The sequence below is a fragment of the Brugia malayi genome (genome assembly GCF_000002995.4).
Source record: "Brugia malayi strain FR3 genome assembly, contig: Bm_v4_Chr4_scaffold_001, whole genome shotgun sequence".
In the NCBI taxonomy this organism is placed as follows: domain Eukaryota; kingdom Metazoa; phylum Nematoda; class Chromadorea; order Rhabditida; family Onchocercidae; genus Brugia; species Brugia malayi.
In genome coordinates, this window is record NW_025062478.1 from 1,349,429 (window position 1) to 1,367,449 (window position 18,021).

The 18,021-nt window shown below is 24.9% G+C and overlaps 4 protein-coding genes across 4 annotated transcripts; 2 read left to right on the top strand and 2 right to left on the bottom strand.

Annotated features, from left to right (window-relative positions):
* Positions 1–107: 107 nt before the first annotated feature.
* Bm1169 (Uncharacterized protein) lies at positions 108–616 on the top strand (the record flags this gene model as incomplete). Its single annotated transcript, XM_043081275.1, has 2 exons — positions 108–176; positions 560–616. Coding segments are annotated over 2 exons (126 nt in total), but the record flags the coding sequence as incomplete, so codon positions are not given.
* A 316-nt stretch (positions 617–932) lies between these two features.
* Bma-cpb-1 (Cytoplasmic polyadenylation element binding protein 1, putative) lies at positions 933–4,929 on the top strand (the record flags this gene model as incomplete). Its single annotated transcript, XM_043081276.1, has 10 exons — positions 933–1,049; positions 1,394–1,518; positions 1,860–1,990; positions 2,305–2,451; positions 2,741–2,830; positions 3,079–3,212; positions 3,362–3,476; positions 3,591–3,772; positions 4,222–4,434; positions 4,795–4,929. 10 exons carry the CDS (start codon positions 933–935, stop codon positions 4,927–4,929), a joined length of 1,389 nt encoding a protein of 462 aa, XP_042937210.1.
* A 2,552-nt stretch (positions 4,930–7,481) lies between these two features.
* On the bottom strand, positions 7,482–9,934 carry Bm17715 (Uncharacterized protein; the record flags this gene model as incomplete). The annotated part of the gene is made up of 7 exons (XM_043081277.1): positions 7,482–7,589; positions 7,770–7,970; positions 8,033–8,089; positions 8,485–8,513; positions 8,609–8,698; positions 9,253–9,454; positions 9,890–9,934. 7 exons carry the CDS (start codon positions 9,932–9,934, stop codon positions 7,482–7,484), a joined length of 732 nt encoding a protein of 243 aa, XP_042937211.1.
* A 2,727-nt stretch (positions 9,935–12,661) lies between these two features.
* Bm11511 (putative serine/threonine-rich protein PB15E9.01c in chromosome Iprecursor, putative) lies at positions 12,662–17,921 on the bottom strand (the record flags this gene model as incomplete). Its single annotated transcript, XM_043081278.1, has 12 exons — positions 12,662–12,884; positions 13,036–13,178; positions 13,316–13,457; positions 13,692–13,870; positions 14,106–14,311; positions 14,399–14,519; positions 15,013–15,106; positions 15,508–15,595; positions 15,987–16,098; positions 16,766–16,870; positions 17,042–17,152; positions 17,502–17,921. 12 exons carry the CDS (start codon positions 17,919–17,921, stop codon positions 12,662–12,664), a joined length of 1,944 nt encoding a protein of 647 aa, XP_042937212.1.
* Between the last annotated feature and the right edge of the window lie 100 nt (positions 17,922–18,021).

The window sequence follows — 18,021 nt, forward strand, 5'->3', positions numbered from 1 at the left end:
AATTATTCTTACATTTAATTTTCTAGATTTCTCTTGTATTAGTTACTTAAGTTAGCTTATTCTATTGTACAAATTCACTTTTCCATTTTGTTCAAACATTTATTTCAGTTTGGGTAATAGTATTGCTGTACGTCTTATTTCCAGTAATACTAGTGAATCTCGACAAAGCTTTAAAAGTATGTATTTTATTCAGATATTGTTTAACTTTGAAAAAATTCCTTTTCCCGAACTTTTTAAATTATAATATTTCCCGTTGAATTTATATATTTATTCCATAATTATACAACTAATTATTTTAAAACTCATTCATTTCAGCATGCATTCTTATTCGTTAATTCATTAATGTATTTTAAAAAATTTATTTTACATTGCATTTAAGATTTGCTAAAAACAAATAAACAGTATTACAAATTTTATTAATTGATTGAATTTGATATGATTTTTTCAGCCGTTTCTCCTTAATTTTTTTTTTATCCTAAAACATTTCATACTATTCTGTGATGACGTCATAGTCCCTAATTTGCATATTTCATCTCGCTATCATGCTACCACTATTTAGAAACTTAAAGTTGGTGAATTTGGTTGCGGTTTGTTCTCGAAGGTTGAGCGCTCTTGATAATATTCCGAAAATCTATTATCCATCTAACGGATACGATTATCAATTTGCAAATTCTCATCACGGTAGTTTATTTACTTATTTATCTTACTAATTCTTACAATGTTAACGCATTATGCTCAGATAAATATATACGGTAATTGATATAACTTACTGATAATTTTTATAACTAAATTTAAATAATAATATAATTTTTATTTATGATCCAATCATTTTCTCTTTTAATATCAATTTTTGATTTAATTCAAAAAAATCGAAATGATTACCTTAAAGATAATATTGAAGATAACAAACAGACAGTGAAGAACTGATAAGGATGATAACATTAGAAGGAGATATACGGAAAAGAATGACAATGATGAATAATCATATGTATCGGCCATCAATGACAAATAATCCTTCATATTTATCCTTTCAACGATCAACTTATCCAGTAAGTTTCATTTTTGCTTTTCTAGGCTTATCAGTAATTTGATTAATCGTCTAATGAATAATGAAATAATTCGATAAGTTATTAATTTTTCCTATTTAAAATTTCCTGTTTTAGCCCACATTTCCGGATATCAAAAAATTTCTTTTCCCTTTTCTCTGTGTAAATAATATTAAAGATAAGGTAAAGCATAGTGTTAAACCTTTATTTTAGCAAAAATGCTTTAGCTAATTTTCTAATGCTTTGAAAAAAAATTTCAGCTAATAACAATTAACTTTAATAAATGATTTTCTTGATCTTTTTAAATGACTTTAAAGGTGTATGTTGCTACTTTGTTACGTTTTAAGATATCACCAATCACGTTTAATCCACGTATATCATTAGATGTACGTTCACCAAAGTCACTTTCGGACGGAAGTATAACCAATTCATCTAGCTCCTGTGCCAGCTCTTTACAACATCATTTTTACAGGTACTTCAAATTGAGCAAAATGTAAATCGTTTTAAATGAAAATTAATGAACTACTTTTTTTTTTCGAAATTTAGAAATTTGTTTTTTGAAATTTGTTTTTTCGAAACACATTTCTATCTTATAGTGTTGTGAGACATAATAAACATACATCATTTTTTCTAGGAAATAATAATTCAGATTTGTATTTTAATTTATACAATTTGATTAAAAATATATATTTCAATATTTGATCAATTCATAAAAGTTATTACAAACTATTTTATTCTTCTGTTTCTAAAAAAAAGAAAAAAAAAACTCAGTTTGTTTTATTTTAAATTTTATTTTGTAACCTAATTATTTAGTGGTTCGGTATTAAAATTTGCTGATAAAAACGAAAATGGTAATGGAAATGATTGCACAGTGGTTATGCCGCATGATCAGCTTTATCAAACATTGCCTTCATGGTCTCCTACATCCGTAAACAATAACAATGGTAATTCATTTAACTTCTGAAAATGATATCTTATGATAACATAATGTACGATATCAGTGAGCTATTGTCGAAATTTTAAGATGAACCGAATAATTATTTTTCTTCTATTCAAGATTTTTCTTTTTTTTTTTTTTTTTTTTTTTTGAAATATAATTGTCACATTTTAGCTAGTAGAATAAATTTTATATACGGAATATCATTTGACATCTAAAAAAAAAAAAAAATGATAACAGCTTTTTCAAAAAAATAAAAATCAAAAAAAAAAAAAAAATGGAAAGAACTTTGAGATCGATAATTCAGTGATTCTTTTACAGCAAAAACGGAAACAAATGATCGTCGAAATCCACCGCGTAATCCTGGTGTTCCATCTACTCCAGAAGCATATTTCATTATGGATGAATCAGTTGAAATTTTTGCTCGCAAAGTTTTCGTCGGTGGTCTTCCAATTGATGTTACAGAGGGTAAAGAGAAACTTTTTTAAAAAAAAAAAAAAAAAAAAAAAAAAAAAAATTATAAATTCTCAGTGAGAATTTTAAATTAAAATCAAAAAATTCGTGTCTGTTTAATAACCATTATTATTTTGTTAATATAAACAAAAGGTATAATTATGACATACTATCATTAGACTACAGTTAAACAACTGTCATTAGATTGTCAACGATAATTATGATAAATTAAACAGTATGAAGATAGATTTATTTGTGTTTTTAATTTCATATTGCTATTACTAATAAATGAAATCTTTTACAGATGAAATAACATCAACATTTTCACAGTTTGGTCCAGTACTTGTTGATTGGCCACGTCGTCCTGATACCGGTGCTAAAGAAAGATCCACAGGTTTACTAGTATTTTTAAATAATTTTTAAAACATTTAAATACAAGTTAGTTTTGATTATTTAACTGTAAATCTCATTCACTCTGCTAAATTTATATGTATTTTTTTTTTTTTTTTTTTTTGCTGTTCAAAATTCTGTTCCTCATAAAAAATAGGAAATAAAATATCAATTCACTTGTTCTAAAAAACAAATAATAGTTTAAAAATAATAAATAAATTATAAAGCATCCATTTTACATGTCATATTTAGCACGTCACATGACTGGTTACGTCTTCCTGGTATTTGAAGATGAGCGTTCAGTGCAACTGTTAGTGAATAGCTGTCATAAGGAGGATGACAAATACTACTTATTTGTTTCTAGTCCAACAATGCGTGATAAACCAGTAAAAAAAAATTTTTTTTTTTCTTTTTTATTATCATTAATTTTATAGGTATATTTATAATTAAGTTTTCCTATATCTATCCTCTAGCAATTAGAATTTAATATGATTTTCTTTTTGATAAGAATGATATTTTAAAATATAATTCTAAGGTACAAGTACGACCATGGCGTCTAGATGATATGGAATTTATGCTTCGAGAGGATATGCCATTGAATCCACGAAGAACTATTTTCATAGGTGGCGTACCTCGACCAACAAAAGCTCGTATGTTCTTTATATTATAATAAGCAAAAATAAAAATTAAAAAAAAAAAAAATTAATTAAAAAAAAAAAAATATTCTAAAATTATTCATTCGGTTTATGAAATTTTTATTTCAGGAGAATTGGCATGTGTTCTAGATCATCTTTACGGAGCGGTTTGTTATGTTGGAATTGATATTGATCCGGAATTGAAATATCCAAAAGGTGCTGCACGAGTTACATTCACCACCGAATATTCATTCATTGCAGCCATAAGCGGACGTTTTGTGCATATACCACATGCTGATATGAGCAAACGAGTAATTTTTTTTTGCATCATTTTTTTCATTTTAGCAATATTTTTTTAATTTATTAATTGATTTTAAATATTACTAATTGATAAAGTATTAAAGTAAATGTTTCAAAAGTATTTTGTTTATTGAGAGAAAGTAAACGTTACAATATAATTTATCGTTTATCGTCAAATAAGAATAAATAAACAATGAAATGAATAATCGAATCTCATACTACCTGTATTCTAACTTACATTTTAGATTCTCTTTCATTTTTATATTTGTAATATGACTAGTAATAGTATTTGAAAATAACTAAATTTTGATATCAGATTAAAATAATTTCTTTTTTTCAATAAAAAAAAAATTTCATTAATTGTATGAAAAGATAGAAAGATGAAAGTTATTCTATTTATTCAGAATTTCAATGATTTTAAAATTTTTAGAAAATTATTTCAATGATATTTTTGTTTTAGGTCGAAATAAAACCATATGTAATCGACGAGCAAATGTGCGATGAATGCGAAGGTGCACAGTGCGCCGGTCGTTACGCACCGTATTTTTGCGGTGATGTAACTTGCTTGCAGTACTATTGTGAATCATGCTGGGATTGTTATCATTACGGTGAATATTCTGATAAGAAGAAAGCTTCCCATAAGCCGCTTGTTCGTATTGGTGATCAAACTAAGGTAAATGTTTAACATCCATCAAACAAAAAATAATTATTGAATAAATCAAAATAATAGATTTGAATGAAAATTTAATTTCATAAATATTACTCAAACTTAACAGACTGTTAAATGTAATGCATTTAAGAGAATAATTAGCAGAGTAGCAGTTACTTGTAAAAAGGAAAAAAAGAAAAATGAATAATATTACACGTGAAATCTTGAAGATTTTTATCCTAGTAATTTTAATTAATTTAAGTTGGAAATTTGTCAATCGTTCTAAATCGAGAAAAAGTTTTAAATTATTTTAAATGAATGTAATATTTGCATTAGATTTTAAAAGATTAGTAAACAAATTGTTAAATTTTTGGACAATTTCAGGTCTTAGCTCATCCACCACATCATAACCATTTACCAACTAACAAAATAACATCAAACACAACCGCAGTTGTTGATTGCTGTCGTTACACTGATGCGACAACATGCGTTAATGTACGCTGCTCACAGCATTACTGATTGCTGCATAAGTTTGTGTGAAAACTAAAAGACATTTCCATTGTTTTCGTTAAATTTGACAAATTTTATATAGTGATACATTTTAACCAATCAAATTTTGCAAGTAAAATATTATTTTATTTAAGTAACTAATTTATTTTTCTTTAAAACTTATTGTAATAAATAACTTTTTTTTTTTTTTTTTTTTAAATTATGTAGAGATTTCGAAGATTTTAATAGTATAATAGTAATATTAATACTAATGTTAATAATAATAATAATAATAATCTTACTACACAATAATTTCTTCTTTTTTTTTTGAATAAATTTATCCGGTACTCGTTTCATCTCTTTTATTGTATTTCGGAATGTCTTTTTCCTGAATTTCTTGAATTTGTTTTTGTAAACTTGTAGAAGTTTTTTGGTCGTCTTGCTTGCTGCTATCTTGCATTAACCATTGCAACATTCGTCAAGAATTTTCAAAACTTAGACAAAATTTTTGCTTTTGTTGACATTCGAGAATATTCATAGCAGATACAAGATCAATTGATTGTCTTTCTGGAAAAGATAATTTATAAATATTATCTCGTAAATAAAAGCATAAATTGTTTGACGGTACTTTAATAGAAGAGAACATAGCATTGATTGTAGCATTTTATTCATATTTAATAAAAAAAATAAGTATTGAAAGAAAAAACTATGATTTAGGAAAGGTATACTTTTTTTTAATTAGTCTAAGCTTTACGTCTTTGATTTAATCTAATAACTTAAAGAGGCTTGATGATAGGGAAGTAGTATATGATTGTAATCTTTAAGTAATTCTATCTAACATCAAACAAAATGATAATCATTAAAAAATTAATTTATCATTTAAAAGCTTCTAGAAATACACTCCTTTTTTTTTTTTTTTTTTATAATGATAAGGAATAGAATTTGCTAATTCGCTTCATGAATTTACCTATGCCACCAATATTAAATATAAATTATTTGACTGCTTTTTTGTGACTGCAAATTTTATTTTATTCACAAAGTTTCTATCACATTGTAATTAGCATAAAATAATATATTTGTTTTTGATACGGCAATATTACCTTATTTGTCAATTTTCGATATTTTTGTAAGCATAATTTTAGTTAAAGCTAAATATTCAATTAATTTTTCCTTTGGTATGGTAAGCATTTAAACGTTTAAATTAATTACTTTTCATTCAGGCCAATTTATTCCCCATTTTTTCCTGTTTTTTCTATTTTTCCGGATATGTTTCAACTTTTTTTTTTTTCTCCGTTCTCACTTCTATTATTGATACTTGATACTACTTTTTACTCGTTGATTTTTTTTAATGTTATATATGGTTGTAATAATTTTTCTTTATGTTTTTTTTTTTTTTCCTTTTTCTTTTTCTACTATTTGTAATTTTTGTTAGTTTTTCTTCTTTCATTGCTAATATAATATATTATCTGATATTACAAAGTGCCAGAGCGTACGCCAACGAACGCACGTATTTGATAATTCTTGCGTTACGTTACGTTACGTTACGTTTTCATAGATATTGTATTTTGTTTCAGTGTGATTTCTTCTTCAAAAGAGTAAATTGTTTTTGTTTCTTTTTTTTTGTTCTAAGATCAATAAAAAACAAAAAAAAAAAATTTTTTTTTAAAGTTTTGCTTTGTTTCATTGTTGTATTGAGGAAATTTAATTTGTACGAATTTAGCAAATTAATGAAAAGTGCTAGATGGAATTCCTTGAATATTAGAAGAAAAATAATTAGCATATCGCAAATTTTCTGTTTATTTATTCTCCGATTTGTAAATCGGAGATGAGAACCGGTTAACCGTTCGGTAAACCGTAAAAAAAAAAAATGTAAACCAGGTATTTAATATATTCTTCATAATCGGAAAGAATTATTACAGTATGATATTGGAAGCTAAAGTTTTGCAAAGTTTTTCATAAGTACAGGTAAGTACAGATAGCAGGATAGTAAGAGAAATTTCATATTATTTAAATAAATAATATTTTGTTAATTTCAAACTAATATCTTACTAATATTTGAAACAAAAGCTTTACTCAAATTATTTTACAAAAGTATGCATTTTATGGAGTTTCGGAATATCCTATAAGATAAATTGTTATAAGGAAATTTAAATTGTACAAATTTAGCAAATTAATAGGCAAAAATTAAAAAGTTATTAAAAGTTACAAATATTTTAACTTTATTGTTAACTATCATTTAATGATAAATTTCCAATCAATGTTCCAATCAATTTCAAATGTTTATTATGCATTGCATTCTTGTATTCGTTAGAAAATTTATAGTAAAATCTGTCAAAAAAAAAGCTAATTTGAGATTTCTTCACAAAATTTACATATATCTAAACGAAAGTCAACGAAATATTCTAAATTTGTCTAAAATAATAAAATACATTAAATTAAAACAAAAACCGTATATCATATTTTAATTTAGCTTACATTAAAAAAAGCAAAGCAGATGTGCTAAATATTTGATAGTATAAATTATATTTTTAAAATAAACATTTATACATCTTTAAAAATAAATTTTTTTTTTTTCCTTTTCTTTAAATGCCAAATCGTATATCTTTTAGATGTAATAATCTGGATGCAGATATTTTTTGTCTATAATATACTGCTGAATTATGACAACTTGATTCTTGCGTTACATCTTCCTATAATTTAGCATTTTTTTTTTTTTTTTTTTAATACAAATTTGAAAAAATTTTAATTTTAAAATTGTAGTTTTAAATTTTTTTTAAATTCTTTTCAACCTAAATAACTTAGAATTTTTTTTTAAACATTCTTTTTTTATTTCAATTTAATTTTTAATATTTGATAAAATTATTTCATACAATTGCTTCATCAGTGATAATATGTTTGATAATCGAATACTGTGATGTTGGCATTCGTCTAACCAACAATAATCGTTGAATGCATTTGAGAAGAACAACAAATAGGAATAAAATAACACAAACTGTAATAATAGCAAGAAATACGGAAAAGCTAGCCAATCCAACACGAACTATTCGAATCCATTTTTCCGGTAACGGTTTCTGGAATAAGTTTACATTTGATATCACACTAATGATATTATATGCTAGTAGAAAGTAGATACCATTGTTGTAGATGTATAATTTGCATAATATGAAGAGATCATAGAACTATTCCAGCTCTGAAATAAAAATTCTGATTGATCGAGCATGGCAGCACTGAGAAATATGATAATTTCAATATAAAATTATTTGTTAAATTAAATGTTAAACGAACGAAATTAATTTGAATTTGAATTCAAAAATTTGAATTCAAAATTGGAATCATGAATTGTTAAAAAAAAAAAAAAAATGCTAAAAGTATTAGTTCGACAAAACTGATTAAAATTTGGTTTTGTATTTCGCTTATTTTCTCATTCGATTATTGCATATATTTGTGAATTTTTATTTTCTTAATTGACAACGAAATTTTAATGAAAATTTGATCATCTTTTATGCTAAGTTAATTATTAAAACTTTTATTATTAATTAATTAAGACGAAGATGTAATAAATTAATTAGAGAATAATGAACATACATAATATTCCATCCTATCATCCAGAGCAGCTGAAAATATTTTCAAATTTTGCCTTTCTTACTTTTATTTTTTTCTCCTTACAATAATTACTGTTAAAGTTTAAGTTAAACAATTAAAAGTAAACCTGATGCTTCAGTAAAATTCATACATGAAATTGTTATATTATATATTTCATCTGTTGCATTGTTAGTAAAACATGTGATATTCTTTGAGGCTATAATATATTTGAAACAAAAATTTTTTTTTTGATAATTTAAAATTATTAATTTAAAAAAATAAAAAGTTAAAAAATCATAAATTATTGTTATTATTTTAATGATAAAATAGATCACACTGAAAAAAAAAAATTTTATTGGTCAAAAATCTTCTCGAAAATGTTTTATTTATTTAGTAATAATATAATTATTATGTTTATGTTGTATAAGCAAAATTATTATACTTTGTTTTATATTTTCTTCAAAATAATTCGTTAAATAAATTTGCAAATAATAAATTTAAAAATATATAATAACAAATTAAAAAATTTAATAAATTAAATTTATAAATAATAAACTTAAATAAATTAATTTGCTAGAAACTATAATAATGACTAAAATTGTAGAAAAATTGTAGTAATTTGATTATAGTATTGTTTTCAAAATAATTTATACTAAAAGTTATTATTTAATTTATGTAACTAGATGTGTAATAATTAATTTTCTAATAAAAAAAATCGCTTTGAATCTTTCTTTCAACACAAAATTTCTAATTTTAATAGACAAAACTGACCAAAAGAATTTTCAAAAACATAAAAAAACTGTGTTATATGATTGTTTCTATCATCGAATACAATGTGTTTTTCTTTCGAATTTGTATTTTGTTGTATTTGTTGAATGCATCGTTTCATTTGATTATCATCTATGTCCCATCTTAGTGATATGTTAGTGTTATCATTGTAACTGATAACTGTGCATAAATTCATCGATTTATCCTAAAGTGGAAAAAATTGTTGGAAGTATTTATTAATTTAAAGTAGCATCGTAAGTTTATTAATTTAAAGTAGCATCGTAAGTTTATTAATTTAAAGTAGCATCCTAAGTTTATTAATTTAAATTAACATCGTAATTTTGTTAATTTAAAGTAGCATCGTAAGTTTATTAATTTAAATTAACATCGTAATTTTGTTAATTTAAAATTTTCAGGTATATCATTTATACATGAAATGAATTATTTATGATTTTCTACTTTACATATTCATATAAAATTAAATATAATAAAAGTGTGTGTATGTGGAAAATTTGGTATTAATACTTCCAAAGAAAATTAAGGACAACAAATGCTTATCATAGATAACTCAAACTGATAATAGTGATATCAGATTATTTTCTTTTTACTCATAGTTTAGTGATAATGAAATTTTGCATACGACAAATTGTAAAAGTATGTAGAAAGAAGCAACCATCCAATGCATAATGTGTAAATAAAAATGATTCAATAAATATGAGAAAATGTTATAAAGAAAAAAATGATCCAAATTTACATTTTATATTAGCTATAGCAGTTAGCTCAATGTTCTAATAATTGTTGGTAAATCGATAATTTAAGCAGCTTAATGTTCTAATAATTGGTAAATCGATAATTTAAGCAGCTTAATGTTCTAATAATTGGTAAATCGATAATTTAGGCAGCCTATTGTTCTAATAATTGGTAAATCGATAATTTAAGCAGCTTATTGTTCTAATAATTGTTCGTAAATCGATAATTTAGGCAGCTTATTGTTCTAATAATTGGTAAATCGATAATTTAGGCAGCCTATTGTTCTAATAATTGGTAAATCGATAATTTAAGCAGCTTATTGTTCTAATAATTGTTGGTAAATCGATAATTTAGGCAGCTTATTGTTCTAATAATTGGTAAATCGATAATTTAGGCAGCTTAATGTTCTAATAATTGGTAAATCGATAATTTAGGCAGCCTATTGTTCTAATAATTGGTAAATCGATAATTTAAGCAGCTTATTGTTCTAATAATTGTTGGTAAATCGATAATTTAGGCAGCTTATTGTTCTAATAATTGGTAAATCGATAATTTAGGCAGCCTATTGTTCTAATAATTGGTAAATCGATAATTTAAGCAGCTTATTGTTCTAATAATTGTTGGTAAATCGATAATTTAGGCAGCTTATTGTTCTAATAATTGGTAAATCGATAATTTAGGCAGCTTAATGTTCTAATAATTGGTAAATCGATAATTTAGGCAGCCTATTGTTCTAATAATTGGTAAATCGATAATTTAAGCAGCTTATTGTTCTAATAATTGTTGGTAAATCGATAATTTAGGCAGCTTATTGTTCTAATAATTGGTAAATCGATAATTTAGGCAGCTTATTGTTCCAACAATTGTTGGTAAATCGATAATTTAAGCAGCTTATTGTTCTAATAATTGGTAAATCGATAATTTAAGCAGCTTATTGTTCTAATAATTGTTGGTAAATCGATAATTTAGGCAGCCTATTGTTCTAATAATTGGTAAATCGATAATTTAAGCAGCTTATTGTTCTAATAATTGTTGGTAAATCGATAATTTAGGCAGCCTATTGTTCTAATAATTGGTAAATCGATAATTTAAGCAGCTTATTGTTCTAATAATTGTTGGTAAATCGATAATTTAGGCAGCTTATTGTTCTAATAATTGGTAAATCGATAATTTAGGCAGCTTATTGTTCCAACAATTGTTGGTAAATCGATAATTTAAGCAGCTTATTGTTCTAATAATTGGTAAATCGATAATTTAAGCAGCTTATTGTTCTAATAATTGTTGGTAAATCGATAATTTAGGCAGCTTATTGTTCTAATAATTGGTAAATCGATAATTTAGGCAGCTTATTGTTCCAACAATTGTTGGTAAATCGATAATTTAAGCAGCTTATTGTTCTAATAATTGGTAAATCGATAATTTAGGCAGCTTATTGTTCCAACAATTGTTGGTAAATCGATAATTTAAGCAGCTTACTGTTCTAATAATTGGTAAATCGATAATTTAGGCAGCTTATTGTTCTAATAATTGGTAAATCGATAATTTAGGCAGCTTATTGTTCCAACAATTGTTGGTAAATCGATAATTTAGGCAGCCTATTGTTCTAATAATTGGTAAATCGATAATTTAAGCAGCTTATTGTTCTAATAATTGTTGGTAAATCGATAATTTAGGCAGCCTATTGTTCTAATAATTGGTAAATCGATAATTTAGGCAGCTTATTGTTCTAATAATTGGTAAATCGATAATTTAGGCAGCTTATTGTTCCAACAATTGTTGGTAAATCGATAATTTAAGCAGCTTAATGTTCTAATAATTGGTAAATCGATAATTTAAGCAGCTTAATGTTCTAATAATTGTCGGTAAATCGATAATTTAAGCAGTTTAATGTTCCAATAATTGGTAAATCGACAATTTAAGCTAAGTTTACCACTCAAAAATTCTAAAGATTATGAAAATGATAGCATTTGATTAAATTCGCTGATAAATATTTTCAAGAAAAAAGTATAAAGATTGGTTCGGTCTTTAATCTGCAACAATATGCTAATATCATGATAACATCAGGTGATAACCGTTAAGTAATCTTAGCGATATCAAACAATAAATCTTTTCTGGTGACAAATTTCTCAGTTCAATTGTTATAAACTTATTAGCATTTACATTTTTTTTATTAAAATCTTTAGAAATTTATAATTATCAAATTTCATAGCTGACATGCAATATGAAAAAGTTTTGACAATAAAAATTGAATTATATTTATTGTCATTTTTATTGAGTTAAAAAGAAGTAAAGGAAGTCATTAAATTACACATTATCAATGCTATGCAAAACTAAATACAATTTTATGATATAATTTTGATACAAAAATCATAAGTAATTCATCTATTGGTTAATACAAATTCATTTAATAATCATCAAAATACTTACACAATTTGACATACTGATATAAGTTATTCTGATTAAAATATCATTCAAATTCATTTTCTATACAATACTATGAATACAGAACAAAAAAAAAAAGTTAGATCAAATTTCAAAAGAAGAAGAAAATTCTTTTAGTCTTAACTTTGACAAATTTGCAAATTCATTTGCGAATTTTTTATTTTTTTTTTCTTACAATGACATTGTTGAATTAAAAATTTATTTGCATTCAGTTCATAAATTATGTAGCAGTATAACTTGGACGAACAAATGCCTCGATGATGTCATGATTCTCGATTCGAGTAAGATAGAGAGCTGAACGTCGTAAACTCATCGTTGGTAGTTCAATCCAGTTATTCGAACGAAAATCGTATGCTTCTGTTTCACCGATGGTACCAACCATACCACCATAACCACCAGCAACAACCACTTGGTTGTTTAATACTTCTATACCAAAATTTGAACTGTAAGAAAATGAAATTTTAATTTTATTATCGTTTGCATTTCATAAATTTACAATAGAAATGCAAACTTTCACTATTTTTTTTTTTTTTTTTTTACAGTTATAAATTCAAAATCAGTCTTAAATCAAAACTGTAAATTTAAATTTAAAACCGTGGTCGATTCATTGATCGTAAACGATGCCATTTTCCTTCTCTTGTATCTATAAATTCGCATGTCTGTAGACGACTGGTACCATCAAAACCACCACATATGAATACAACACCTTCCAAAGTAGCTGCACCAACACCTGACCGCTGAAACAACAGTCTAATTATCTAATTTTAATTTTTTATCGATCAATTTAACTTTTTAGATTTGATTAATCTAATCGATTCAGAATTTGGTAGTTTTTACAAACTCTGATGCACAATCTGAAATGATAACTACTAACTCGACTTGTCATATTATTACTCATAATAAACCATCGATCACGTTGTGGATCATAATATTCAACGCTAGAGTGACAATTCATTCCGTCAAAACCACCGATTGCATATGCTATATTTTTCATTATCACGCAGTGGCCATCACTTCTATAAACATACTTATTATTTTTGTAAGAAAGTATAAACAAACAGAAAGTAAATACATTGTGGAGATGTGTATTTTTTAGATTTTACAAGAATTAAGTTAAAAGAATTTTAATTGTGAAAAAAAAAAACCTACTTTAAGTTAAATTTGATAATATATCTGTATAATTAATTTTTTTAACTTTTCATATCAGTTAAATTTGATAATATATAATTAATTTTTAACTTTTTACTAACCTTCGAACACTCATTTCGGCAATTCGATGCCATTGATTCTTTGGTATATGCAAAATTTCAGCCGATCTTAGACGATCATGATTGTTATAGCCACCGATTGCTATGATTCGTTCCGGATCCAGCAGACCACATCCAACATAACATCGTTGATCATACATTGGTGCAACTTCCATACATTCCTATAAATCAATCATTTTTAATTTAGAAATTGAAATTCATCTTTGAAATTGTCTAACTCTAAATGCTTAACATTTTTTGTTTAACTAAAAAATTTAAAAAAAAAAAAAAGTATAATTTTGAATATATTTTAGATCAACGTTAATGAATTAATTTTTTATCATTATCATCTTTCATTAAACTTAATTAAATCAAATTTGTAATCTGAAAAAAAAAAAGAAACTTTGCAAAACCTACACGATTATTTAAATTAAATCTTTTTGTTGACCGATAATATTCAGCACCATTGAAACCACCAATTGTAAATAAATGTTCACCAGTATTGATGACAGCATGATAAGCACGTGGTAATTCAAAAAGTTTCAGTTCCGAGCGTACCCATCTTTGGGCACGACAATCGAGAGTTTCTACGAGCATTGTTGGACCTATATTAGACCAACCACCTGCAAAAAATTAATTTTATGACACTTTTTTTTTTTAAACTATTTTTAAAGAAATTTTCAAAAAAAAAATTTTTTTTTTTTTTTTACCACTTGCAAGTAAAACTGAATTTGGTAGACGTGGTTCATTCTCGCTAAAGCCAATAGCATCATTTCGTCCACGGAGTGCTTCACGTAATTGCATCGCACATCCGTTATTATAATCATTGGCCTTAAATTTTTTGCTCTCATTTTACTTTACTTTACTTAAATTTTTTGCTCTCATTTTACTTTACTTAAATTTTTTGCTCTCATTTTACTTTACTTAAATTTTATGCTCTCATTTTACTTTACTTAAATTTTTTGCTCTCATTTTACTTTACTTAAATTTTATGCTCTCATTTTACTTTACTTAAATTTTATGCTCTCATTTTACTTTACTTAAATTTTTTGCTCTCATTTTACTTTACTTTACTTAAATTTTTTGCTCTCATTTTACTTTACTTTACTTAAATTTTTTGCTCTCATTTTACTTTACTTTACTTAAATTTTTTGCTCTCATTTTACTTTACTTTACTTAAATTTTTTGCTCTCATTTTACTTTACTTTACTTAAATTTTTTGCTCTCATTTTACTTTACTTAAATTTTTTGCTCTCATTTTACTTTACTTTACTTAAATTTTTAGTTTCCTACTATAAAACTACTATAATTTTACTTTACCAACCGTAATCCATTTTCGAACCATTGCTGTTTCTTCATTTTTGTTGATATTTAAATGTTTGTCATGCAATAACTTCAGGATTTCCACTTCGGAAAGTCTAAAACTTTTGTAACTTTGAGTAATGTAAAATTAGGTGATTTTGTTATCTAAAATTAAGTGAAGTAAAATTTAGGTAAGTTTTATAATTTAGGTTTGATGTTAATTAGATTTTATTGACCAAGTTTTTTTTTTTTTTTCAAAAAAAAAAAAAACTGATTATGATTTGTTTCTAATGTTAGCATTATAAGTAAAAAAAAAAAATGGAAAATGGAATTGAAAAATGAAAAATGGAACTGAAACTAAAAATGGAATTGTTTTATTTCTTTCATTAATTGCTAAAATTGACAGTTCAATGTAACAAAATAAAGAAAACTTTTATAAATCAAATTTTGCGATGATTTAGTCAACGTTTAATTGTTATTAATTTTAAAAGGTAACAATTTCAATTCTGAAATAGACCTAAGAAAAGTATTATTTGCTAGAAGTCGATCAAATTGACGGACAATTATTTTCCATAATTTTTGTGCTAATGGCACATGACGATTTTCTGAAAGGAATTTATTAGCAAAGTAACTTATCTTTCATAAAATGTAAAGTAATTACTTTTTTTTTTTCCTTTTTCCATTGATTGACATTGACATTGACATTTTGACATAAGTTTAATCTACCTTCTATTCATCTAATTCTTCTCATTTCCTTTAGAGTTATATGATTTTTCAGTAATATTTATTTTATTTTATTAAAAATTTTTTTTTTTTAAAAATACCAAAATTTTTTTAGCTTTAAATATTTCGCTCGTTCTTTAGTTTAGTCCATTAGTTTAAAAAATTAAAATTTAGCTTAAAATATCTGTAATTTTGAAGTAATGTTTGGTATAAATTAAAATTTTTTTTTATTTTAAATTACAGAAATTTTTTAATTTAAAATATATCTCATACCTGCTTTATGATATGCCAGAACTAACGAATTAGCATTGACTTTGGACAGAATTACGTCTGATATAAGCGTTAGCAATGGATCAATTAGCAAGTAGGATGTTATGTCTAATATCTATTAAAAACTAAAATTAATAATAAAGACAAAATTGTATACTTAAGAAATAAATTCATAATTAATTCCTCCTAGACGTAAATGCATAATTCATCGAATTCTTACATTTTTATACATCACGTGTACACATCACGTATGTATATCACTTGCACACATCACGTATACACATCACGTGCACACATCACGTGTAATATAAGTGTAACAAAGCAGAAAGCATTACTACGTGAAAAAAAAACTTTTTATTGATAGGCAATTTGAAAAGAAGCGCAACACTTAAAGCAATTTAATGCTATTGTGTCCTCTCATATACTACTATTCATATGTGTTCACTATGCTGATGATAATTTCAAGTGAACATGATAAGATAATTTTATCTCAAATGATAAGATAATTTATCTCAAATGATAACTGTACCTCAAATGACAAGACAATTATATCTCAAATGATAATTTTATCTCAAATGATAAGATAATTTATCTCAAATGATAATTTTATCTCAAATGATAAGATAATTTATCTCAAATGATAACTGCACCTCAAATGATAAGATAATTTTATCTCAAATGATAGATGTACCTTAAGTGATAAGATAATTTATCTCAAATGATAAGGCAATTTTATTTCAAATGATAACTGTAGCTCAAATGAAAAGATAAGATAATTATACCTCAAATGCTTTTTGAAGACTCATCCATTGTAAATTCGGCATTTTCCACTTATTTTCACTTATTAGTTGATTAAGGACAGCGCAACAATGTAGAAATCCTTCACTCTAAGAAATGATCAATTCGATTATCACTTATGTTTATATCAGTGATAATCAAAAGTAACAACTAAATACTTACAAACATTAATTAATACTTAAACATTAAGTAATAAATAAAGTTTTTGAATGATTTTTATCAATTCTTTTCGAATATAAACAATGTAATATTTAACTAACCTTACTCCTATCAAAACTTAATAATTTTGATTTTGTTTCTGAGAAACCACCATAAAATGCAGCACGAAAGTATGGAGAAATTTGTGCAAATTCTATACGATCCATTGTAATCTGCAACTAAACATTGAGTTCCATTTAAAAGAAATTTAAAATTTTTTAAATTGAATTGAAATTCTAATTTTGATTTTGCTAAAAGGACAATTAGATTTTCAAAAATTTAAACAACTCATGCAAGTGTAATATTTGAAAAAAAAAAAGAAAAAAAATGATAGATATGATTTTTATCATTTCAAATTTAGGATTGTCATAGCAGTAATTAATTTCTTATAGAATATAAAGAAATTTTTGATGGAAGTTATTATATTACTTTTTAAGTTGTTAGTTTGATAATATATTACAAAGAATTTAAAATTTTTATATGTAAATGAGTGAAATAATATTTTAAATATTAAAATTTTACCGCAATATTTCTATTCAGAATGATGGTAGCACTACTACGAGCTTTTTGTTGTGATTTGTATAGCTCTGTTGGAATTTTTTTTCCATCAATTGTTGTTATGATAGTTTTATTGAAGTGTTGTTGAGCTATTGAATTTACTGTAGATTTGATGTTCAGTGAGGCGGTTGAAACTGATAACGCTGATAATGCTGATGATATCACAGCAGAAGAATCATAATCACTGATATCAGTTGATTGATTTGATAATGATGATGATGATGATGATGATGATGATGGCGTTATTGATAAAGCCTCACTGATTGAGGATGATTTTGTTGCTAATGGAACGATTGATTTGTCACAAGAATTATGACAATTTTTACTTCTCTGTGATGCTTCCTCTACGAATTGATCTAATGAACTGCTCTGCGCTTCACTCATATACGCTCTTTCATATGAAATAAATTTCATTTAAACAAAAAAAAAAAAATTAGTATTAGAAAAAATTTTACAAAATATTATTAAAAATTGCTACTAAATT